This window comes from Watersipora subatra, chromosome 1 (genome assembly GCF_963576615.1).
Source record: "Watersipora subatra chromosome 1, tzWatSuba1.1, whole genome shotgun sequence".
Taxonomy (NCBI): Eukaryota; Metazoa; Bryozoa; class Gymnolaemata; order Cheilostomatida; family Watersiporidae; genus Watersipora; species Watersipora subatra.
The window spans coordinates 12,458,188-12,484,331 of NC_088708.1; the positions used below are offsets into that span (position 1 = coordinate 12,458,188).

General features: G+C 38.1%; 2 protein-coding genes and 1 long non-coding RNA gene across 3 annotated transcripts in view; 2 read left to right on the forward strand and 1 right to left on the reverse strand.

Annotated features, from left to right (window-relative positions):
* Positions 1–1,101: 1,101 nt before the first annotated feature.
* On the reverse strand, positions 1,102–1,903 carry LOC137385425 (uncharacterized). Its single transcript, XR_010977769.1, has 2 exons — positions 1,774–1,903; positions 1,102–1,536 (listed from the first exon to the last, which is right to left on the reverse strand). It is a non-coding gene; the product is annotated as an uncharacterized lncRNA (long non-coding RNA).
* A 9,054-nt stretch (positions 1,904–10,957) lies between these two features.
* LOC137409798 (ankyrin repeat and SOCS box protein 16-like) lies at positions 10,958–22,119 on the forward strand. Its single transcript, XM_068095592.1, has 3 exons — positions 10,958–11,106; positions 20,434–20,689; positions 21,255–22,119. The coding sequence occupies exons 2-3, from the start codon at positions 20,440–20,442 to the stop codon at positions 21,881–21,883; spliced, it is 879 nt and encodes a 292-aa protein (XP_067951693.1). The 5' UTR covers positions 10,958–11,106; positions 20,434–20,439; the 3' UTR covers positions 21,884–22,119.
* A 2,928-nt stretch (positions 22,120–25,047) lies between these two features.
* The window catches only part of LOC137395222 (hamartin-like), a 75,641-nt gene continuing 74,544 nt past the window's right edge, over positions 25,048–26,144 (forward strand). Inside the window, exon 1 of the mRNA XM_068082071.1 lies at positions 25,048–25,122. The gene's annotated coding sequence lies outside the window, so the exon portion shown is untranslated. The remainder of the gene's footprint in view (positions 25,123–26,144) is intronic.

A 26,144-nucleotide genomic window follows, 5' to 3' on the forward strand; every position in this document is an offset into this window, starting at 1 on the left:
GTAATGGTAATATCATTATTGACTCAGTGTATGACAACCTGCAGCAAATGCCTTTTACCCTTTTATGCCGTCATTAAAGAAAAGTTGAAGTTGCTAAATGAGACAACCTATGTGCTCAATATAGCTGATAGAGGCATGTTGTCATTGACCATACAGTGCACATGTAGTAAAAAATTGCCTTGTGATTGACTGTTGCGGCTGGGAATATAGAGGCCATATATATTTGTACATAAAACTAGCCTAAATTACTTTTAATGGACTACTTGCTCAGCTCCTAAGTTTTTATCAAGTCTGTATGCGCTATTTGAATTGTCTGACAACTATGTTGTACAATATTATACAATGTTTCGGCATTTTAGGATGGTCACTGATCAAGCCACCAAAAGCAATGTCTCTACAAAAGTGATTAAATCTTGTTTGCTCAAATTTCTCCTTGGGAAGGATGTGACTGTTCAAGTAGACAACAAGCATGAAATTTTCGGCAGCCGTCCGATTATAAAGGCTCAGAAGTTAAATGTTATTAAAATTTCTAAAACACAAACCCTAATCAGTCATCTAAAAAACACAACAGTATCCTCCACTGGTGAAAGTGAAATGAGAACCACACCAAATGTGGAACGATTAAAGACAGAGTTAAATGAATTTGAAGATTCCTGGCAGGAAAGTCTGATTGCAGAATTTGATGAGTCGTTAGTACTTGAACCACCTACTTTATTGCAAGTTTCGGAATCTCCAGCAGCACTAAAAAGAAAGGTGATGGGAAAGCGTTGCCATGTCAGGGATAGCTTGAACGTCACGCCATCAGCTCCAAGAAATAAAGCCAGATTGAATGATAGTTTATTTATGTCCCCTTTGCTTTTGCCCACAGACTTTCAGACACCCTCACGTGTCAGTCGAGCAAGCTCACACGTTTCAGTTGCTCTTTCAGATAGGTTAGCCACTAGCACCCCTCAGCCAAAATCCTCCCAGTATACACAGGGCAGTAAAACACCAATGACCAGTGAGTCTTTTGATCTATTTTCTGACACTGAGAACTTCAACGTGATCAGCCAGAAAGATGAATAGAAATCTCTTTCCAATAACTCGTAAGACTCGCTGTACTTGTTATCTTCGCATATTTATTCTTTATTTAATTTGCTAATAAACAAAAAACCCAAGCTGAAGAAATTTCTGTTTGATAATCCCCATTTCCTTTACTGGTATTTTATTACACAGTCATACTGGTGAAGATGCATAAAATAATTTTAGTGTATTAATAAATATTGCGATAAGTTACGACTAATGGAGGATGCAAGAAAAGATGACATAAGCCACTAGCGTTCCTGAGTTCTGTATAGTTTATACATGTGGGCCTCAAATAGAATCTTGTTTGAACTATAATAGTGAGGGTTCAGAGAGGGTCCGAGTTCAGGCTCATAAATATTGGTGTCTGTATAGAAATGATCATTCCCTTGTGGTGAGCTTGGAGTGACAGTTGGCTGATTAGTATCATCATTTCTGCACTGAAGGTCTCCATCTACCAGCATTGATTCTGAACTGTAAAAATAGATGTATTTTATGATGGAGGCCTATAAATACTTGAACATATTAATGAAATGCCTTGCATTCAACACATTACAAAATAAACCAGCCATAGGAAAAAATGACACATTTTAATAGTTTCATTGCATACACCTGTCCAACAAATTTCAAAGCATTGCCTCACAAAGAGAGGTAGTCAATGTACCACTGATGAACTGATTAAATCAGGCAAAAAAAGCTAGAGTTACATACCCTAGTGAAAGACCCTTGATTCTTTTAGCAATAGGGATATCATTGCCATCAGCCATTTCAACAGACCGACGTTTCTTCAGCGGATAATCATTGTAGCTAGTTGACATTATACAGTAACGAGATTGTATCTGCAGTAAAAATGATATTGGGTGAAAAAAAGGTCAAGAAAACAGAAATAATTTGGCTCAAACACAAAAATGATGAAACAAATCAGCATCCAATTATTTAAAACCAAACCAATCTTGATTACATTTGTTTAACTTGAAAATGGTATGCATAATTTCACTGCCGGTTTAAAATGATTAGTGAAACAACTTGAAATCATTAGATCATGCAGTACACATTATATGTAGGTTAGAAAGTCGTAATTCTTCACAGTTATAATTACTGTAAAATGAAATATGTACAGCAAAGCAATAGACTGTCTAATAAATATTTAAAGATCAACTGTGGCAATAATATTGCTGAAGCTCACTCTTGTATCTAGAAGGAGAACAGGTAGAAACCAATTCACAGATCATTTATTAAATGATTAATTGTATTTTTATTGATTTCAATTGCACAGTCTGCTATTCTTATAGTTTCTAGTAACTGTCCTAAAGTTAACTTGATTGATTTCATAGAAGTTTTAAAACAGTCATTTTGCAGTAGAATAAATTTACGCTCAACCTAAGATTCGCATATTTTTGTTCTATTTTATTGCTATCGCAAATCCAATCAGTGTACAAACAACAACAAAAACCATTTTTCTCTAATGAAACAAATCCGTGTCATGAGTGTCAAAAGCATTGCTAGACCAAAAATACTATATGCTAAGGATAACATGCGAAGGATTAGTCCCTAAAATGTGTGAGGACATCGGCCATATAGGTGCTACGAAAATGTATAACAGATTTTGCAACTGCTGGAAAAATAAACTGACATTAACCATTTGAAACAAAAAAATAAACCTAGAAAACCAGGCAACAAATGAAAACACTCGAAACAATCGAACTCCACTCGAAACTCCACTCGAAACAATGCCTGCTAAAAGGATGCCTGTCAGTCATCTGAAATCTTTTCTCTTAAATTGATGCACACACTTACACTCTTCATAAGAGATGGACACTGCTTGCATAAAGAATGATATCGTGATTCAAGATACACAAGTTAAAATAATGCAAAGTTGAAAAACTGCATTTTATGTAAAGAAAGTCATGTGATTGCATCATAAAGCATGAGAGAGGAAAGGAAACTGCCCAACAAAGAGACTGCCAAAAAGTAACAGTGATCTAGAAATGGCTAAGATGTTGTAAGAAGCAACAAAACAAGAATTTGTTTAGATGTAAAGCATTTATAAGTTGATAGATTTGAGAAAAAGAATAGTATACTGTATGTGAAGTCCAAAACTGTTTGAAACAAAAACCAAAAATACTGACTGTGGTAACACAAAAATGAGTAAGCGATGACAATCGGTTCTCATATATCCAGTGATTTAGTTCACTGCTTTAGGAGAAAAACACTGTCAATATACGAATCTGGCTTGAAAGCTGACTTGCAACATAATTCACATTACAGTTATTTGGTATCAAAAGGTTCACTATGTCTTACACTGCTGAGTTGTACATGCAAAATATGTGGAAATGCGATTACAAGCTCTTAACAGCTCAAAAACTGTTCGTTTTTTAGCTTTTAAGAGCTTGTAATCACATGTCCACATATTTGCACCTACAATACAGCAGAGTAAGACATGGTGAACCTTTTGATTCCAAGTAACTGTCATGTAAATTTTGTTGCAAGTCAACCTTAAAAATGTAATTTGATGAAGACAGAGGTAAAGACGTATTGTTCTAAAACAAATATTATTATCTCCTAGCAAATCAGTAATAGTCTGAGCAAGGTTAGGATGGGTAGTGTCCCACAAAGATACTGATATGGCGTTCTGAAGCTGCGACTCGATGAGATTCGGTTTTCAGGTTTACTTGCCGTTGGCCCTCAACCACTGGTTGGTTACCCTGTTCCTGCAGTAGCCTGCTTTTGGCAAAGGCTACTTTTCTAAAGCAAGACTTCCAAAAACTGGGACCGGATATGTTGTAATTATTATTGCGCTATATTTTTGTGAAATATTAGTCAGTCTGGTTGAGGATTTCTGGTAGGCAAGCCGTATGTGATTTTTTTGTATTGAGGAATACCATCTCTTTTGGACTAAGTTGTACCAAGACAAGTGCACAGTGGTAACGTAACATTGATATTTTTATGGTATCGGTGACAATAATAGTCGATTGGATCTCACCTGCTGCTTTTTTGTTTGTGACTGCTACTGAATCTTTAAAGTGAATTCTTAAGGCAATCAGTTTATATGATCGCTTTGAAAAGGACCCAGCTAACAAAGTGTGAGTTGTCTGACTCTCACCCGGGTGAATTTCATTTCATTGACAGCAGCAGTATTTCTGTGTCAGAATCATTGTTTGTACCGAGTCATTAGTTTACAACACTGGCATTCTCATAATGGCTGAAGAATTCGGGCTACATTCTACTAAGCCTTTCATTAGTCCAACCAAATTAAATGTTTGTGCATTCAATCTTTTTTTCCTTTGACACACTCGCCAAAGTGGTCTATAACCTTTTTGTTGCGTAGCTCAGACCACATGAACTTTCTACTAATCCCTTTACCACTCCTTTGGAGGAGCCATTTGTTCACTCTAGAGGGGTGATGAACAATGATAGAAATGATGGAGGGAATTTAAGGCAAAATAGAAATGATGTCAAGGTATTCGTTGATGAAGCTTGCAGTAAATACTGTGTTCAGGGAAGGCCTAGTAAGCCAGCACCCCTCCTGTTGCTTCAAAGGTTCAGCCTTCTGACTACTGCTATCCCTAGAACTTTGATGCGTGATGTGTGCCCGGTTCCACCTATCGATTTGAGCTTTTCAAATATGGAATCTCCTCACCTTAATGGCAATGCTCAAGCTTTTCAGACTCAGTTTTGAAATACTGAGGAGGGAAGTTCTAGGCAACTGTTGAAGGAGCTGGTAGACCAGTTCACTGTAACTTTCCGAAAATCATGGGATGCTAGCTCTATGACCTCCAAGGTTAAGCTAACGCCACCACGATTTGATGTACGAAGCAACATGTCGCTGTTTATAAAGCAGTTCATAAAAGTCGCTAAGATGTGTAGATTAGATGACCACGTTTTCCTAGTGTAGTTGTGGGAGAGCCTAAAAAGATAAGCTGAGGACTGTACTAGAGATTCTCTGAAAGACAAGTTTAGTAGGTTGTTGGCAAAGCTTGAGTTGACCACTTTGTAGGCTGGGGAAAAACTCCATACCCTCGTGTGAAAATCCAATGAAAGCTATCACGCTTTTGGTGATCACAGTGACCAGTTAAGCCTGTTGGCATATGGGCGTTTTGATTGTGGAGTAGGGAAACAGATGGTCCTTGAACATTTCGATCGTGCTATAGTTGATCAAGCTCTCCGACGGAGCCTTCTTGCAGTCATGCCGAAAATGTTAGAAGATGCCATAGAAGCTGCAGAAACCTTCTCCTTCAAAAAACTGAGCAAGCCTAGAGTTGCCCCCATTATAAAATAATAGGATGGAATACTTCAGCTTTGCAGTCGGCCTACTAAGACAGAAAAAGCCTTAGGTCATTCAAGTTGACAATTGGATTCTATATCAAATTGGCTTGAAGTAATAGGAGGCTTCGCTATGCGTAAGCAGAAGTGTGTGACCAACTGTTTCATGGCCTGGTCATTTCAAGCGTAACTGCCCATTCCTGAAAGGAGGTTTTGCTGTACTGAAAAGGGCTAATAAATCATTTATTATGCAGAAGTCGCAAAAAAAAACAAGACATCAATTTCCTAGTCTACGGGAACAAGGGAATATGCATGACTTGAAGTCCTGTGAACCCGATACTCCAGTACTTTGTAATGCTATCGATGAGGGAATTCGGATTAATGTAGCATTTTCCGTGTCGTCCCTGTATCTGCGAAGCAAAGTAGAGCGCCTGCCAGACTTATTTCTTATAATTAGTAGCTGTACTACAAACTTGCTGACAAGTAGGGTGCTCAAAAAGTTGCTACCAGGTTGGAAGCACATACTTGAGCCATTTCAACATTAAGTTGGAAGGCTAACTGATGGGTCAAATTTGCAATTGCTCGGCCAATTTAATTTGGTTGATCGTTTGCGGTCTGAGTTTATTGACACCTCTTTTGACATAGCAGATATTGATGACTCCATATTAGAAATGCCTTTTTTGCAAAGCCAGAACTGCCATGTTCGATTTGCAGACTCTCTAGTCCATTGATGGACATCATTTGTCATGTACAGGCTGGTAAGGCATTGAAAAGGCTATCAAGGTGCAGGTTGTTCTAACTGGTTCCGTGCCAATTATCGAAACCCATCATTTTTGACATTGGGATGATGGAAAGCATCAACAGTGCAGCGTCTTCAAAAATTGCATTGGCTGCAAGCATTTATTTGATAGATCATAGAAGAAAAACCTTGGTCAGGTGTGTGAACCCTTGTGGTTTATTTTGTTGCGATTGGGTTTCCGTAACAGTTACTGTAAAAGTGTTACGAAAACTCGTTTAGTGGAAGACAGCCAAATTGCTCAAGCCGGTGAAAGTGTTGCAAGCCTGTTACCTCATCAGGAGGTTATGCTAGTTTGATGCCTGAGAACTTTGAGTCTTTGTACCAAGAGGCCATTGTTGCATGTTTTCAGCCACATCAAAAACAGGACATTTAGAAGCTGTTGATCTTGTACAGCGATGTTTTTAACTGAGGATAATTATTCGAGGTTGAAAAAATTTGTATCGCACTTGATACTGGTAGAGAGTGGCATGAAACCGATTAACAAGCATCACATCATCTAGCGACGGAAAAAGAAGCAGAAGTCGATAGGCGGATCCAAAGGCTGCAGCATCAAAACTTGATGGTATCAGAACAGAGAGCTTAGAACTCCCATGTAGTTCTAGTCAAAAAGAAAAATGGCAGCTGGATTTGATGAGTGGGTACTGGCAGGTACCATTAGAGGAGGATTCTAGGAATAAGGCTGCGTTTTGCACTCATAATGAATTATGTAGGTGGAATGTCCTGCCTTTAGGCTTGACAGCAATATCTGCCACTTTCCAACAGTTGATGCAGCGAGTGCTGCATGGGCTATACTGGAATTAGCTACTTCTTTACCTCGATGACATTAATGCCATAGGAAACAGCTTTGACAGTCATTATCAAAACCTGAAAAATGTATGAAATCAACTTTGAGCAGCTGGGCTGAAGCTGAAACTATTCAAATGCCACCTTTTTTAAACCAAGGTTGTGTATTTGGGTCATGTCGTAAGCAGTGGTGTAGCCACAGATCCAGATAAAACCGCTGTAGTAGCTAACTGGCCTGTTCTCCAAGAATTGTAAGAGCTATGAGGTTTTGTTGAGTCTGTTGGCTATTATCGTCAGTCTATGGCAGGTTTTTTCAGTAAAGCCCGACCCTTGAATGTACTCACTTTAAAGCTCATCATATTTAAATAGATTACAAGGTGTCAAAATGCTTTTCAATCCCTGAAGCATGATCTCATGGTTTCACCTGTGTTAGGATACCCTGACCCTTCACTCCCAAATACTCTAAAAGCTGGCGTATTCTTCAACGGTATGACTGCCGTTCTGGTTCAGGTGCAGAATGGTCAAGATAGGATTATAGGCTATTAAAGTCGAAGTTTGTCTGTATCTGAACAAAACTTTTATGCAACGAGACGTGAGCTATTGGCTGTTGTGAAAGCTTGGACACATTTTTTGCTCTACCTATATGATGAAAAACTTGTAATTAGAACCGACCATGCATCACTGCTTTCACTCTGGAGGACCACCTTTTTCTCTCAATTAGCAAAATGGTTAGAAATCCCAAGTGAGTTTAATTTTATCATAGAGCATTAAGTTAGAAGTAAACATGGACATGCTGATGGACTTTCCAGGCGGATTTGCCACGACTGCAAGCAGTGTGATAGAATCATGTGTTTGAATGTAGAGTCTAGCACAGATCAGCTAAATAGTGAAATCAAACAGCAACAGTCTTATGGAAAACCAGTGAATTTCAAAATCACTGGCGAACAATTGTATGCTTTCAAAAAGCATGCGACTGCTGGTTTTGACTGCATGTTATCTTCCTACAATTTTGTCAGAAATTGCCATGATGAGGTAGTATCAGTGTTACCTGCGAACTCAATGCCTCCTGTTGACCAGCGACTATTCAACCAATCCAGGAATCATGGCCCTGACCTTCAAGAATCTGCAAGAGATGGCAACCATGTGTCTATTTTGATGGAAACACAGAAGCTGTCTGAGGATGTAGCTGTGATCAATGATGCTGTCCTCAATCAGCAAGAGCTTGATCAATCGATTGTTACCTTGGGTGGTTCTGAGTTGAGGAAACTTAGCCCGATGCTCTTTCTTATGCGAATAAGGGAGGATGGTGTGTTACAGTTCGGTTCATTCATTGTAATAGATGACATGAAGCAAGTTTTTCCCAAAGATATGAGACAGCAGGTTATGTGATCAACCCGCACACTTGCTCATGCAGGAGTTTGGAGAACTGTGCACCAGCTTGCTAGTACCGATTGACATGGTACTGGTCCAATATTACTGCTGATGTAAGAAGAGTAGTCAAGAGTTGTCAAATCTGTCAAATCGCAAACCCAGGTAGGCTCAAACCTTCCTCAAGCAATGGACACTTCTGGGTAAGACGACCTTTGCAAAAAGTGGCTATCAACTTAATTGGACCATTACCCTTAACTGCTAAAGAAAATAAATGGATTGTAGTGCTCACCAATCACTCTGCGCGATAGCAAGATGCATTACCCATACCAAATGCAACTGCTATTGTAGCAGAAGTTTTTAATATTAAAGTGTTTTGTTCTTTTAGATTATTGAAAGTGATCCATAGTAATTGTGGGCCTCAATCCGAGGGTGACCTAATGACAGAACTGTGCGGATTACGGCAGATCGCTAAAATTCGCACAACTCCTTATCATCTGCAGTCAAATAGAAAAGTTGAGAGTGGTAGCTGTACCTTGGGCAATGCCTGGAGAAACATGTTGTTGAGCCATGTGTATGACCAAAGTAGCTGAAATATCCTGCTTTCTCAGGTCATGAGAGCATTCCGTAAACGAGTAGTGAGGAGGCTGTAAACTTTTTTATGCTCGGCGGAGTGTGCAGATAACCAGACCAGTTGCTTTATGATACTCATTATCAATGGTTACCAACAAGGACTGAATCCGCTTTGGAACTCAAATTTTGCTGAGTTCTGTTGAATATCAAAAGCAGTCTAGGTTCAAGCTTGGTCACCTTGTTTTGATACAAAGGAAATGTAAGAGGAAAGGGTGTAATTCTAAACTCAAACCAAAATTTGAAAGCCCTTTTTCGGTCTAGAAGGTACTTGGGAATGGGACATGCAAGGTGAATCTACACAGAACGACTAATGCCTCTCACTTAAAACTGTTTAATCCGTGCTCCACCTTAACAGGCCAACCTACCCTACCTTCCCAAAATGTTGCAGTAGACAGAACAAATCCGCAATATCCAAGTTTTCCTGTCTCTACTGGCATAAATGCTAGGTCTTATGATGCTTATTCATCTAGTGGCAAGTTGTCAGACCAAAGTCAGCCACCAAGCATATCCTCATTATCCAGTGGTAGAATGCGGCGTGCTCGCACAAGGCGTCATGATTATATCACATTTTAAACTGTGAGATGAATATTAACGTTATCCTCAACATTATAAAATGTGAAGAAATTTGAAGAATATCACTCAATTCAAGACTTACAGCAGGCAGTGTCCTGTAACCCGATGATGTCAAAGATGCTCTTCAAAACAATTATTATGATATGCATCACAATTTAGCTTAATGGTTAAGTCAAACTATTTGTTAATTTTATTTTTTGTGATACATCTATTTGAACACTTAAGGTTCATCAACATCTGTCTGACTTGCAGAGATAACAGAGTGGCGTGTCTACGGCTAAAGCAATAATTGAATCTCATCTAGTTTAAAAGATTTGGGGTCTTTATCCATCGATTTTTATTTTGTTTCGCTATGTAATATCCAGGGACAAAGAACGACATAAATTTATGATGTAGCAACCCAATGAAACTTGGTTTTCTAGTTTACTTGCCGTGGGCCCAAAACCATTGGTTGGTTACCCTGTTCCCGCAGTAGTCTGTTTTTGCGCCAAGGCTACCTTTCTGAAGTTTTCCAAAAGCTGGGACGATAAGTTGTAATTATTATTGCACTATATTTTTGTAAGATATTGATCAATCTGGATAAATATTTCTGGTTGACAAAACGTGTTTGATTTTTCTGTACTGTGAAATACTACCTTTTTCTGACTAAGACTGTACTAAGACAAGTGCACAATGGTAACGTAACATTTATATTTGTTTGGTGTTGGTGAGAATAATAAAAGTCGATTCAATCTCACATACTGCCTTATTGTTTGATTACTGCAATTGAATCTTCAAAGTGGACTAGTAAGGCAATCAGATTGCCATTAATATGCTAGATACATATTGGGTTGGAGGTTCAGAGAAAGAACATGTTTTTTAATGTTTTGCATCAAAATTAACTAATGTTTTTTTCAATTGTGTTAATATAACTCATTGCTGACCAAACAAAACACCGAGTCATTAAAGCTTTAACAAGCTGCAGAGTTCTGAGAGTGATTTCACTACACATACAAGCAGTAAAAGGTTGGTGCAATTTCTTCGAAATTTGCTTTGAGTTAATATTTTTTGAGTAGCTTTTTACTGTAACCGTTACTTCTTTGTATTACCGATCACTATATCTATTCACCTAAAAACATACTCAAACGTGCAACTTTATTAATCTAGTAAATTAACGACTTTCCAAAGACAAATACCAAGTATCTATCGATCCCCGACAAACGAGGAAACTACATATTAGAAGGTAATAATGTTCAAAAGCGCTTCTAATGGCATCGCTGTTTGTGCTTTATTCCTAGGTTACACTGATATCGTATAGAGGATCGGCGAAAATTATTACGTGCGATGGTTGGAAGACGTACTAACAGTACATACTAAAGTATCGAGCTCTCTGATTAATTGCAACCATAGACTTATTAACTATACAAGTATAGTTAAGTCTATGATTGCAACTGAAGTCACGCACTAGTCCCATATTGCTGTTAGTGACTGATAAGCGTAGATTGTCACGGCCTCGAAAGATCATTATAATTTAGTATATCAACTACGGTTTGAAACCGACACGAATTCTCTCTAATATTATTTTAACAAAGAGGTATACATTTGCGAATGCCAAATGGTGCCGTAATAAGGTTATCATTCGAGAGGTAAGTAAAAGAAGGATGTATGGCAGAGTGCTGCAAAAATTGAATGAGTTGAAAAGGGACTGAAGGCTGGGGTTTCTCAGTCTGGCCGAGTTGTCATGTTAAGTCTAACCATACCTGCCAACTCTCACGCATTGGGCGTGAGACTCACGCAATCACCCCAAAGAAAAAATGGAAATGCGTGAGATTTTTGCCCCAATTTCTACAATTTTATATATACTATCATTGATACAACAATTGCCCCAAAACCAAATCTCACGCATTGCCCCACTCTTGGGTTGGCAGGTCTGAGTCTAACCCCCAACAGATGTCAAAACATGAGATGTCAGCTGATTTTTGCAACATTCACTTTTTTGCTGTGCTCAGACCTGCCAACCCTGAAGTGAGGAAAAGAGTGAGAGTCTATTTTGGGGGCAATGAAAACGTGAGGATTTGATGTGGGGTAAATTTTCATAGCGTATAAAAACACCACAGCGAAAGATAATATAACTCTATATGGAAACCACATGTCGTGGAGGTTATTGATAGATGAAAATGTCACAAATATGTGTATACATAGTTGTTTATTAGTAGTTATAGTATTATCGCTTGTTACATGTTGGATGTCATTGGATATTTGTAGAGACTAATTAAGTAACAAGCGAGAGCATTGAGTAGTGTGCCGGAAGAGAGAGTGAAGTGTATTTGTTCCGAATACAATCAGCAACATACGCGTAAACAAATAGCATGTGAACCAAAGTAATATGATAATGCTACATCTCCCCTATTATATAAAGGCATCAGCAAGGCGTGAGCATAAAACAAAATGATAATATAAAGCGTATCTACTGAACTACTGAGTATAATAAAATGACTAATACAATAGTAAACCTACATCTACAAGTCGAGACGGTTTATCGTTTTACGGGTTCGAGTGCTCCGACGAGGAGTTGTCGTAACCTGTGGTCTGGACGAGCTATATAAGTGCGGTCTACTCTCTGTAGGTTCAGGAGTACTAGATATGCGATTGTCAGTATTCTGATTGTCAGGTAGAGGTATAACTGCACGTCGGTTACGGCGAACCTCACTAGAGTCAGTGAGCAATTGAACAGAATTGTCAGGAAGTGTCTGAGTTCCAATACCGGTTCGATCTAGATCACGTACGTATACATTGTCAGATGGTACGACTTCTGGTAACTTACAGGCGTTATGACGTTGGTCGTAGTTAGTCTTCATATTCTGTTTGTACGTGTGCTCTCGATCCGAGATGATATTGTAGTCGGGTACAGTCGGCATTAGAGAAGACAGATCAACAGGCAAGTCTGTCCTAAGTCTTCTATTCATCAGCAGTTTGGCGGGTGAGTATCCATTCTGTATAGGTGTGCTACGATACGCTAGTAGAGCTCGGTACGGGTCAGCAGACTTGTTAAGCAAGTTCTTGACAGTGCCTACAGAACGCTCAGCAGCTCCATTGCCTTGTGGGTAATGTGGGGAGCTAGTCACACTTTGGAAGGAGTAATCTTTGGTGAATTCCTTAAGTTCTTGACTAGAATATTGTGTCTTGTTGTCAGATACAACTGCCTCAGGTATGCCATGTCGGGCAAATATAGATTTGAGAGATGTTATGACAGATCTGCTGTTTATGTCGGCTAGTTTACTATTCTCTTCATACCTCGAGAAGTAATCTGTGACAAGGATGTAGTTAGTTCGCTGCCAGTAGAATAAGTCTGTCGCTGCACGTTGCCAAGGTCTGTCGAGCAGTGTACTGGGCTTCAACGGTTCGCGGTACTCGGACTGGTTTTTTTGGCAAGTTGTGCATGTCTTTACCATCTCTGCTACCTCAGTCGAGATTCTAGGCCACCACACTGAGCGGCAGGCGCGTTCTCTACATTTCTGAATACCTAATGTAAATGTAACCGTGACGGTATAGCGTGACGTTCTGAGAGTGGTATGACTATACGTTTACCATGTAATAGTAAACCATAAGTTAATGTTAGATCGGACTGGGCGCGCCAGTATGGTTTCAAGTTGGTTTCCACGTCGGAGAGATACGACGGCCAACCGTGTTGTGTATATTTGATAACTAATTGAAGTGTGATATCTTCAGACTGTTTGAGTTCAACTAACCTCGGCTCAGTTAATGGTAAATAGTCAATGTTTGAAAAAGCACCGATTTCCACATTATTGGCCAACTCGTTATCGTCCAGGCTCAGCTTGCCAGACGATTGCCGTGAAAGTAGGTTGGCGATGTGATTGGTTTTACCCGATATGTGTGACACAGTAAACGAGTACTTCATAGTTCGTAATCTCTGGCGTTGGATGCGTATTGTCAGATCATTCATAGCTTTAGAGTTGAAGATTGGAACTAAAGGTTTGTGGTCGGTCTCTATTCTGACATCAGGGTGTCCCAGAATATACATTTCAAACTTGGTGCACGCCCAAGCTATTCCTAAAGCCTCTTTCTCTATCGGAGACCAATTCTTCTCAGTGTCAGTCAACGTTGTAGACTTGCATGCTACTAAGTGACGAGTGTTGTCCTGTATCTGAAATATCACTGCTCCTAGTCCTTCATTAGATACGTCACACATAATAATAGTGGGACGTTCCGGACAATACCAGGCTAAACATGGAATGGATTTAAGTTCGGCTTTGATATCGATGACAGCCTGACGTTGTGCAAAATCCTACACCCATGGAGTGTCTTTGTGGAGTAAGGCTCAGAGTGGTATGGTTAATTCAGTTATTCTCGGCGAAAATTTACCTAACTGATTGACGGATCCTAATAGTTATTGGAGCTGTGTTCTATTGGCAGGGTCGGGTAGTTCGAGAATGTCTCTTATGCGGTCGGGGTCGGCATCGACGCCGTTTGCGCTTATAACATGCCCCGAGAACTTAACTGTTGATTGCCCAAATTTACACTTTTTATAATTCAGTGTCATGCCTGCCGCTTTGAGTCGTTCTAGAACTCGGCGTAGGTAAACCTCATGCTCGGATCGACTTACAGAACTATAAACTATCAAATCGTCCATATGACACACTACACCATCCAATCCATCAAGTATGTCCCGCATACATCTCTGGAAAATGTCACCAGCACTAACCTATCCGAAAGGTACTCTGTTGTAGCAATAAGGGTGTTATGAATGTCGTTAATAAACGTGAGTTGTCTGCTAACGGTATCTAATAATAGCCTGAGTTAGCGTCAAGTTTAGTCAAATAACGAGCGCCTGAAATTTTGGCTAATAAACTGTCTACTGAGCTACTAGGATGTGTGTCACGCTTAACTGCTCGGTTTAAGTTTGACAAGTCAGCACATATGCAGATCTGGTTTGGATCCTTTTTCAGTACTTGGACCATACTCGCACACCAGTCGGTAGGCCTCGTCACCTTAGATATCACACCACTTGATTCCATTTCGTCTAACTGTCTCTTTGCTATCGGCAGTCTAGGAAGTTAAACATCATACGGAACGTGTAACATCACAGGTTCGACATGGTCCCTAACTTCTATGTTGTAGGACTCAGAAAGTTTACCTAGGCCTACAAAAACTTCAGGATATTCCATTTTAAATCTACAAAAGTTAGTAACATGTGTAGCATCAGTAACATTCATAACATGCTCAGTATCACAATGAACTAAACCTAAAGAAACACAAGCGGTTTTGCTCAACAAATTAGTTTGCTGGTTTTGGACAATGTATAAAACTTCATTTACATGCCTATCAGCTATTCTCAATCTAGCATTTACTCTACCTAAAACAGTTAATACAGTGTTGCCAGGGCCTATAAGACGTCCATCTCACTGGCATATTTGACTGCTACGCCAACCAAAGTCACTACACACTGACACATTTGCGCCAGTGTCAAGCTTAAAATCATGTTTTACTTCATGATTGTCATCTAAGGATACAAATAATGATGCAGACCAAGGTTTGTTTGTAATGTTAGCATGTTTAACTTCACCTAAGAACGGGTCAGGTAAGTTTACTTCAGTTACATTAACAGTTTTCTTACGACACATAATCTTCCAGTGGCTCGTGAGGTCACAAAAGTCACATTTGGATTTGATGGCTGGACAAGACTGCTTGTTGTGCTGTAGAGTTTTGCTGCATCGAGTGCATCTAGAGTTATTGTTAGAGTTATGCTGTTTGTACGTAGTCTGTGTTTGGGCTCTGTGTTCTGCGGTTTTGGGTCTCTGTGTGTGACTATTCTGGCGTTTATCTCGGTTATTGTTGTAACCTTTGGATCTCACCATGTCCACCATACCGGTACCTCCAGCAATGTTAGCTCTTACTACAGGTTGAGCTTCCTTAGCAGCTTCAAATCGCCTACATATTTCTACAGCAGCAGCTAGAGTTAAGTTTGCTTCCGACTGCAGCTTTTCATTGAGTCGGTCATCACTAACTCCTATGACTAACCTGTCTCTTATTAGCTCTTCTCTCAACGCTCCATACGCACAATTCTCTGCCTGTCTATAAAGTTTATGTATATAACTGTCCATTCCATCTTGAGTTAGTTTATTTAATTTAGCACATTCCACGATGGTGTTATTTCTGACGCCATGTCCTTGAAGGCCGTGATCACATTATTATGTGTGTCTTCGTCTATATTCCTGGCTAGTATAATATCTTCTGCTTGCTCTCCTAAATTATATACTAATGTATTTATTCGTTCGATTTCTGGCTGTTCGGATAGCCTGTTGGCATCCCTATATCGTAACCACCTTGCCCTCCATCTAGTCCATTGAGCCGGATCTGTGAAATCATATCTATCTGGAGGTGTCAATCTTGGTGCAAGAAATCTAGGAATAACAGCCGCTTGAGGGTTCTCCTCCTCTCTCATGGTGAATAACTGGTCAGGAAGAAGAGTTTCGCTGCCACCATATAGTATTATCTCTTGTTACATGTTGGATGTCATTGGATATTTGTAGAAACTAATTAAGTAATAAGCGAGAGCATTGAGTAGTGTGCCGGAAGAGAGAGTGAAGTGTATTTGTTTCAAATACTATCAGCAACATACGAGTAAACAAATAGCATGTGAACCAAAGTAATATGCATTGAACATGGGGCAATTGCGTGAGTCTCACGCCCAATGCGTGAGCGTTGGCAGGTATGGCTGTGCTAGACAACTGAAATCACATAGAACTTGCATAAAACCATAAACTCCTAAAAACAAACTACAATACCAACTTGGTCATTTCTACCTGGTAATTCAACCTAGTTTGGGTATTGTGTTCCCTGGGATTTTACTCTCAACTTTAATCCCCAAGGGCTCGACGAAATAAAGCACGTTTTAGGGGTGTTTTTGGTGGCCAGACACGTACGAGTGCTTTCATAAAAAGGGTATGTTTGTTTTAGCTTGGTGCAATGGATAGGGGCCAAACCTGTCTCATTGAGTTCCTCACAGGGGGAACATACCAAAAAAGAGGGCAATCAGTTTGTGGTGATGAAGTAATAAGGGGTAGTTTTTTATTAATGTGTAAGTCAGTGGAAAGGGTGCATTTTATAACATCTCAGACCAGCCCTTGGGGATGAATAGAATAGAGTGAAACTCCTGGGATTGTAACTTAGCTTTATTGCTTGTAAGTGACTCCCATCAGATGATTCATTGCAGTGTATTTGGCAAATGCATTCCTATTTAGTACAAAATGACCAGTCCTTGACTCAGTTGTCAGCTCGCTCATGTGACAGTACATCTAAGCACTACAGACAACGATTCTCAATATAGCATGTCTGTTTTTGAAAAGTATAAAACATTCTTTGATAATATCACTGAATCCTTCATGAATCAACATTGAACCTTGCATAAGTAGCTTTTTATAAAGAACATTCGTCATTTCAAACTTCCCATTAGCTGGTTTACACGATAAAAATTGAATAGTCATAGTATATTTGAATGGCTGAAATTATTGTACTAATACAGAACAAGTTATGCTGTAAACCTGTGGATACATAAGAGAACTACTTGGAAACACTTGACTTTTTATTAAGTTTTTGTTTACAAAAAGTACCAAGGAAGGATAGACTGTGTTGAAAACACGCTCAAGTGGAAATTAAAATGGAAATTTGCAAACAAAGCTTATTAAAATATGCAAAAGTATGCTCTTCTCTTGATGAAAACGTATATGAAGCTTTGCAATCAGGGAGTAAGCGGATCAGCCGCAGCCCAAGCTTACCCAAGATTCTTTACTACAGTCAAAACCTTGACATACCAAATTAACCCTTTGCGGTGTTGTCTTCATAGGTTGAAACTATCTTGTTGGAGCAAGTATTGTTATAAAACACATCGGTTTTTGTTTTAATTTTTAATTTGCAGCGACGAAATTTAACGATAAATGTTTCAGGTAATTAAATACGTCGTTAACACAAATACATTATATCATTTTCTACTGTTTTTCATACTGTAACTGCTATCTGGCTTCATAATTTATTTAAGGTTCAAAGATGTTTCTCATGTTTTTTACAATTTCTTCTTGTTTTTACTTTAAGGAAATTACTTAGTCTGAAGCTAGCTTGTTACGTTACATTACGCATAATGATCTCTCACACAGTCATGAACTTACAGCGTGCTAGTATTTTTGCAAGCGCTGCATAAGTATGTGCACAATCATTCCATAGTATGGCAAGGACAATGTAGTGTAGTGGTTTAATACGCCTATCTGCAGACCTGGAGGTTCTGTGTTCAAAGCCAGTGCAAAGCAGACTTTTCATTCCTAGATTATTAACTATAACTGGTCAGCAAGATGACAGATGTAAAACCTTGAATTATATGCAAAAACTAAATTAGTGAAGTACGAATATAAGTAAAAGAAGGTTTTTAGTCTACTGAACCTGAGAGGGTCATAAACAGAACAGTAGGTTTGACTGGGAGTGTGTTGGTGGCTAAATTGGTGGGAGAGTGCACGATAGAAATATCATACAACTTAGTAAATTGTACTAGGTATAATTTAGCTTAACTTAATTTATATAGCTTTTATTAATTTTATGTTTTATTTCTATCAGATTTTGAAATATTTTGGCATTGTATGTTGAAAATTATTTCACATTTCGAGACAAACATTTGCTTTTCAATGCCTAGGTTATTGGGAAAAGCGTGTAAAATAGAGATACTTGGTGAAATTTACTCTATCACTTGATATAGTTTAACATAACTTAATATATTTGTTTTAATTAATTTTACATTTTATGGTTAATTTTTGCGAGCTGCTTATTTTTTACTTCCAAATCTGTAATGTTTTGAGGAATTTGGAACGTATTAAATCTTTGTTAAATTTTACATCCTTTGTTAAGTACACATGGCCCTAAAATATGTTCATGATAGTAAAAAATTGTAAACAAAATGAAATAGCAAAGTAATAATAAATAAGTAAATAACAAAATAATGAATGAAGAGGTTGTTAAAGTTACTATACCTTAAGATATAGGCGAATGAAAGTGTTGGTTTGGCGGTACAGGAAAACTGTGCTGAGGTAGACGCAGTGCTAGAAATGCATAGCGTAACATACCCAAATTTAACTTTTTCAATCTTATCCTTTTTAACTTTTGTTGTCAGCTTTTTCACTTGTCCTTATAAAACTGTGATGTTACGAAATATTTTGAGTGCAGTATGTGAAAAATTACTTTGGGTTCAAGTAAAATATATCCTGGAAATATACACCATATGTTAGTAGCTTTATATGCAATAATTAGAGATATGACTGTATTTAAAAATAACACAACTCAATAGTGCTTAAATATATTATATATCAACCTACAACATTTTTACTGGCTGTGAAGATGAAGGTGAAGTGAATGTTGAAATGATGAACATTCAATGTAAAAAAACGGATGATTTTGGTTCAGGGTTAGCTATAAGAGAGGTATAAAGTTCATTTTAGACTAGAGAAAATTTCTGTTGTTGGAGGCCTAGCTTGCCTTCAGTTTCATCATTTTCAGCCTCAAGCTCTGCGTCGTCTGTCACTTGATTTCGTTAGCTATTAGTTGCATAAGAAATCGCGGGCTGTTAAGGGTTATATCCTGAGATCAGTTAAGTATTGTTTAATTAATTTTCCCTTCAATTAATTAAAATTGAAGGGCCCTCCTTCAATGATTGAGTTTTGAAAGCTAGACGATGTGCATCCTCGGTTAGATGGATACGCTTTCAGTTATTTTTATTTGTTAACTCGCTCCTACATTTTACAAGTTTCAGTTCTATCTATTGATAAACAACTTAATATTATAAACAACGACCATGCGTAGGAGTTGCTCACTCCTACTCAGGTAATTAGTTTCTACTTGCAGCTGCATGTAACCGATACAACTAAAATAACTATAGAGACTCCATTAGAGAAGTCCTTATGTTACCAGCAGTTATTCTTATAAGTAAAGCTAAAGTTCTAAAGTCTTTCAAGGAATTTTTTTAATTTCGTCGTCTCTTTAAAAGTCGAAGATTGAATAGTGCTTAGTAACCAGTCTGACTATTCCGGCTGACTCAGAATGGTTTTCCTTAATTTAGTTCTTATGCAACATATCACTAAGGACATATGTTCATGTTGCCCTACTGTTTATGAGCTATGTTCTTTCAAACTATTTACCACATTTTGTGCCAAACTAATTGTTACCTTTAGCCTCCAGCAACTTATTGACGAGAACTTGGATTATGTCATAACCAACATTGTTTTGCTATCTTATCTTGGAAATTCTAATCTCTTAAATATACTATTAATTCATGTTCTTCCTTAGCAAGTGTTTGTACATGAACTGTTCTAACTGTATTGATTTAAGGCAGTTTGTACATGTAAAATGGTTTCAACACTGCTAATGTATTTACAATAACTAACTCAAAGTGTAGTCCTTTGCAGTTTTAACACACGTCAATTGGTTTATGTTAGATTCATTTGTTTTGGCCCAATAAGGTTTTGTTAGATGAGAAATACTTACTGAGAGTTGTCCAAGACTGTGTTTTCTATAAACAACAATTTACCAAACAAAAATTATTTTCATTATTTGCTAAACAATTAATAGTGACTGTCCAAGTTTTAAAAGATTTGCAATTTATTTGTCTATTTACTCTTCTTTTTCTTTTTTGCTCAACGATTACCCCATCTCAATGGTCAGCTAATGTTGTTGGACTAATGCATCTTTTAAAAATTAGATTAACATTTAGTATTCTTTCCTCATTTAAATCACAGTAACAGTGAAAAAGAAGTTTGAACTGTTTTTGTGTGCTTTAACTAGCTTACGCATCAGTTCTCTCACCGTTGGTATTGCTTTAGCTGATGATACCATGGAAGGGTACATGGTTTGAGTAATTTATTACACAAATGTTGATCCAACAATTTATCAACCAATCATATCATGTGTTATTATGCCAGTTCCAGATGGGAGGTAACAGCCTTTCTGCTTTACAAGAGCCCATAAGGAATGGAGACGGCGCGGCTCTCAAGCAAGTATTGGCTAAGTATGGCAGGACAGTTCCTCTGCTCCTACGGAAACAGTTTATTGCCAATGATGATGAGTGCTTGATGGTCGAGCCCATTTTCACTACTCCCCTTCAATATTGCATTTCCTGCAATGAGCCAGAATGTCTTAAAGTTTTGTTAGAAGCGGGTGGGGACCCTAATGAAGGAGGCAAGTATATTTCTATTACTCCAGTGAATAACAAAATGCTACATCACTACGTTTCCATGAGGCTGTTAATTCGCAAGTTTGCATTATTCGCAAGATGGAAACGACAACTACCAACAAGTCAAGCGAGTTTCGTTACTTGCAAATTTATATTGAATATTTCATACTCGCGAAAGATGAGAGAACTTGCGAATGATGCACAAAAAATGCCGCATAAGCTATTCCATTTTAAACATTTTCCACACTTTAGTCATTCTTATTTCAATTTTAGCAGTTCGCTACGACTTTCGGCGTGTAGTTCCATATTTTTTTAACAAAGCACCGCGTTAATCCACAACATGCGTATGTCCATTGAAACACTTATTGCATGATAACTCAACGAGCGCACAATTCCAAATCCACATCATCCGTGCAATGGAAACATAGTATATATTTGTGCGTTTGTTCATGATTCAACGATGTTACGCATGAGTTTTATGGAGGATATTGCTTTGATTTATGTTATGAAACTTTCAAATAACAAGAAACCTTTATAGCTGATGTTCTAAGAAGAAAATTGTGACTGTAGGAAAAGGAGGTGCAACATTGATACATAAAGCATGCAAGAAGGTGTCGATAGAATGCGTGAAGGTCTTGCTGCAACACGGAGCTCGGGTATATGATTGCGATGAGTGGGGTGTATACCCAATACACACATGCGTAGCAGCATATGGTGACTTTGATGATTCTCGTGCCATTCTGGATATTTTGCTAGAGGCAGGAAAACCTACCGATATACACCTAAAGGATGGAGAGTATGAAAAGCTGCCATTGCATTACGCTGCATTTTATGGTAACCAGAAAATGTGCCAACATTTACTTGACCTTGGGGTGGACATCAACGCTAAAGACAAGCATGGTCGTACAGCCTATCAGTCATGTGTCCGACAAAAAAAGATTCAAGAATTTTTGAAATCTAAGGGTTGCGACGTACCTGAGCCAACGAAGGCAGCTCCTCTACCACCCATATTTCCACTTTTCGCAAACAAGACTGCTGTAGATCAGAGTGAGTCTGAGAATATTCTCACAGATGCTAACACATCTGTAGGTAGTAGCGCTGCTGATCAGACTCCAGTATCTGCTAGCAATATTCAACCTGCTTGCGATGAGTCTGCTACATCAATTACCTCCGTACAATCTGTTGCAAATGAAGCATAAATTGGGTAGTTATTATTATTATTGTTGTAAAATATTTCTTATGACGTTTGCTCAAAAATTCTCTGGTTCACGATTATTTTTATGCAATGTATTTTTTATTGAATAATACTTTTCCTTTGTTAGATATTATATTTTATAGACTTGCTATATATGCAGTGTGTTACTTTTATAGATAGATGGATATCAACTTTAAATATACCAGTCAATGCCTTTTAAAGCAATTTAGACATGAGTAAAAAATAATAAAGTCAAATGAATTATGCATGTTGGAAGAAAAACTCTTTTTGCATAACGGTGTTTTATAATGTAAATTGGCAAAGTGTTGGTGTCTGGTATACGGTGTAGTGGTTTTCTACGAAAGTAGGAATGTAACGAATAGTCAAGCAGATTGGAGATGTGATTGAGTATTTTAAACAGCAAATATCTAAAACACATTTAGCTCCTCATCATTAAGGGTATTTAGACGCTGGTCATAACTGTCCATATCAGATAGCATAATCCTGAAGCATAATCTTCGAAAGTGTTCTAATTTTCCTTTATCAGTTTTTGATACGAAGGGATACCAGCTTGGAGTAAAATAAAATGAACAATATACTTTCTGGTAAAAGAGTGATAGGCCTTTTTGTTTTACAACCATTTGTCTGAGCTGAATTAGAGCATGAGTTAATAGTCTAGTTTTTGAGATAATAAAGGAGACATGACTGCACAACCATAAATGATTGTCTATTAGTATGTCCAGAAGCTTAACACTGTCAATATTTTTATGTTCGTGTTGTTTACGGTGATAGCAGGGCTGCATACAGTTTTCCTGAAAGTAAAATTGATAGTCTGTGACTTGGCAGTATTCAGTCTTGTTTACACCAAAATGATGCATAATCTGCAGCATGCTGTAGTGAATGCTGACAAGTAAAAGGTATTGTTGATTTAGTTTTTGCTGATTCAGTGACAGGCACGTTATAATGTTTTACAGTGTTTTACAAACTAGTGCCATCAGCATACTTTATGTTTAACACTTGTCTTGAGGTCATGCAGAAAAACATTCCATAGCAAAAGACTCAAAATGGTTCCTTGGGGACTCCGATGTTGCATTGTCCTTACGATGAGGTAGATCATCCATACTTTACTCATGATGTACGATCTGTGAAAAAACCTTTTAGAATTTTCATTAGGAATGGTTTGGTACTAAATGAAAGCAACTTTTCAACTTTCTTGTCAATTGCTTTGCTGAATTCTAACAACAAAACTCGTATAGTCAATGTGTCTCCGCTGATAACATCATAGCATATATCAGATATGAACTTGATCAGAGCCTCTGTAGTGTTGAAGTTCATGGTATAAATAAATTAGTGATTTAGTGTAGGAAGACTTTCTATGAGCTGAGAAATTATGAAATGAGTTATAGGAGTTAGAGCACAAGTTCTTGAGTTGCTAAACATAGTATTTGACAAGTTTGTACAATACAGATGTTGGTAGAGACACCAGTGTCAGTTGATCCAAAGTCAATTTCATACCAATGCGCAGTTGCAGTACACATGCGGTTTCAAGTTTAGAAGAATACACATTCATAGTATTAAGGAATTGTTGGGCTTTAGATAATGCGTGATAGAAAGAAACGCGCAATTGATCGCAGTGAGCAATTTGCGGTAGGAGCGCAGTTGCTGTAAATGTCTACTGCGCACTCGATGCACTTGTAATGCACTTCAAGGTTATTATGTACTGGACTGTGATGTCGCAATGATGCAGTTCTAATGCACCACAACCCTGTTTAGTAATGGTCACAACCCTTATTATAGTAGCATTTTAACTTTCACATTAGAAACATTTTAACTAAACTATTTCAGTGTTTCCTTCCCTACCCATACATAAATAAAAAAAAACTGGAAGCTTAGCCCTAAATATATATATAGCATCTTCAGGCAAAACCAAACTTTTTACCTAAATATTTATGTTTTCATAGGCTCACTTCGTAGCCATACCTGCCAACTCTCACACATTGGGCGTGAGACTTACGCAATCACCCCAAAGAAAAAATGAAAATGCGTGAGATTTTTGCCCCAATTTCCACAATTTTATATATACTATCATTGATACATCAATTGCCCCAAAACCAAATCTCACGGATTGCTCCACTCTTGGGTTGGCAGGTCTGTTCGTAGCAGTAAAGTCGATAAATTAGTAATGACAAGCATTGTAACTTTGTAACAAGCACAAACATTGTAGCAAGCACTGCATTTCGTTACAAATTGCAGGTTTTCCATGTTCTAACCAACATTCTTAATAGCTTGCATTATTCCAAATCTTAGTTGAAGACAAACACATGCTCAGACCTGCCAACCCAAAAGTGGGGCAATGTGTGAGATTTGGTTTTGGGCAATTGATGTATCAATGATAGTATAATTATATAATATTGTCAAAATTGGGGCAAAAATCTCACGCATTTTCATTTTTTCTTTGGGGTGATTGCGTGAGTCTCACGCCCAATGCGTGAGAGTTGACAGGTATGCACATGTTTAAACATTGACTTCATCACAAGCGCTAACTCGCTGGGAGTGAAACCAGCAAAAGTTCCCAGGGGGTTCACTCTCTTCTATTCATCCCCAAGAGCTAGTCTGAGATGTTATAAAATGTACCCTTTCCACTGACTTACACATTAATAAAAAAAACTACTTCTTATCACTCCATCACCACAGACCAATTGCCCCTTTTTTGCTCATGAGTACCCCTTTCTATTGTGTGCAAAAAGGTATTCATGTACCAAGCTAAAAAACATACCCTTTTTTATGAAAACACTCTAGAGTGTCAGGCCACCAAAAACATCCCTAAAACAACGTGTTTTTTTTCGTAAAACCTTGGGGATGAAAGTTGAAAGTGAACCCCCTGAGCAAAAGTTACGCCTATTGTACAGCTTGCATTTTGCAGTTTTTGTAACTCGTTACCCCCTCGTTATTGGGTAAGCAAAGTGAAGTAAATTTGTTATTGTTAGAGTTGTCTACGCATTTTATCAAGTAAAGTAGTTTTTCCCAAGTTGGTAAATTTGTGAAAAACTCGGGTACATGTACACATAGAATTATCTTTTTGGGAGATAACTCTATGCATGTACATTCGTTGCGTGCTGCGCTTCCACTAGATTTATCGCGCTTGTTCGTTTTGCAATCCGATATCCAGAAGATTATTAGGCTACACGCATGTTATGGCGTTAACGAAAGTTTGATAAGTTCTTCAACGATTGAGTTTGCGAAGTATGCAAAATTATGTCGTTTGTCAGTGTGCAATTGGAAAGATAATTGTAATGGTTTAAAATTTGATTAGGCTGTCATAGTTGCATTTGTAGCGTGCTTGGTGTAGGCCTATATCATTCTTATGTCATCGGAATATGCCAGCGCGCACACAAAACTGGGCATGCCTACAAATCTAAACATTCAACCAACTTGTATTTTGTAGGGAGTTTTAAATAATTGTATACGATCATTTTTGTGTTCGTTACTCTAATAGTTTACTCCGAAGGCTGTTGTGATTTCTTATTATATATATATTGGGTGAAGAAAAAATGAAGTAGCGTTTATATTTGATATATTGACCACAGCGTATTCCAGTTATATTATATTCCAACTTGATGGCTCGTAGTTGTTTTTGTGTAAAGGGAAAAGCAAGTTGCAGACGCTTTGTTTGATTTTCATGAAGGTTTCTGTTAAATATGTACACTCACCAGGAGATTCCAGAACAAAAAAGAAGCCCCTTGCTTTGTAGCTGTCGTATATATAGTTGTCGTATATCAGACTGGCACTCATAATTTAAGTTTCTACAATACGATCAGGCAGACGCATGCATGTAAAACATGCCCTTTCTTTTCAAGCTGGTTAAACAGGCATAAACCTGACACAACCAACAAGCACCAAACCGATACAAAAAGGACCTGTACCTTTTATTACGGATGTTCTTTTGGAATGCTTCAGAACTAACACATTAACTGGTTCTCCTGGTTCAGGAGTTTATCACCGATGCTATTGGTGTCCATATTCAGGTTCTCTTATGACCTCACCATAACTCATCATTACCTATAAACCGGTTCTCCTGGTTCAGGAATTAGCCTCCTACAGTTTCACACGTGTCAGGGGCATCTTTCACATCTCGGCCTTTGCTCATAGTGCCACCACTGTCATCGCCTACAAAATTAGCTTTACCCCTTAGACAGTGTCTGCTCAGGCAAAGCCTCTTACTTTTATCTAACTGAGGGTCATGGTGATATGGCACTTGGTCCAGT

What these genes read in the sequence shown, in the direction of transcription:
- LOC137409798 (XM_068095592.1), top strand. Translation starts at nt 20,440, where the DNA reads ATGGGAGGTAACAGCCTTTCTGCTTTACAAGAGCCCATAAGGAATGGA. An exon ending in TGGGGACCCTAATGAAGGAG is followed by an intron (nt 20,690 to 21,254) that starts GCAAGTATATTT and finishes TTGTGACTGTAG; the next exon opens with GAAAAGGAGGTGCAACATTG.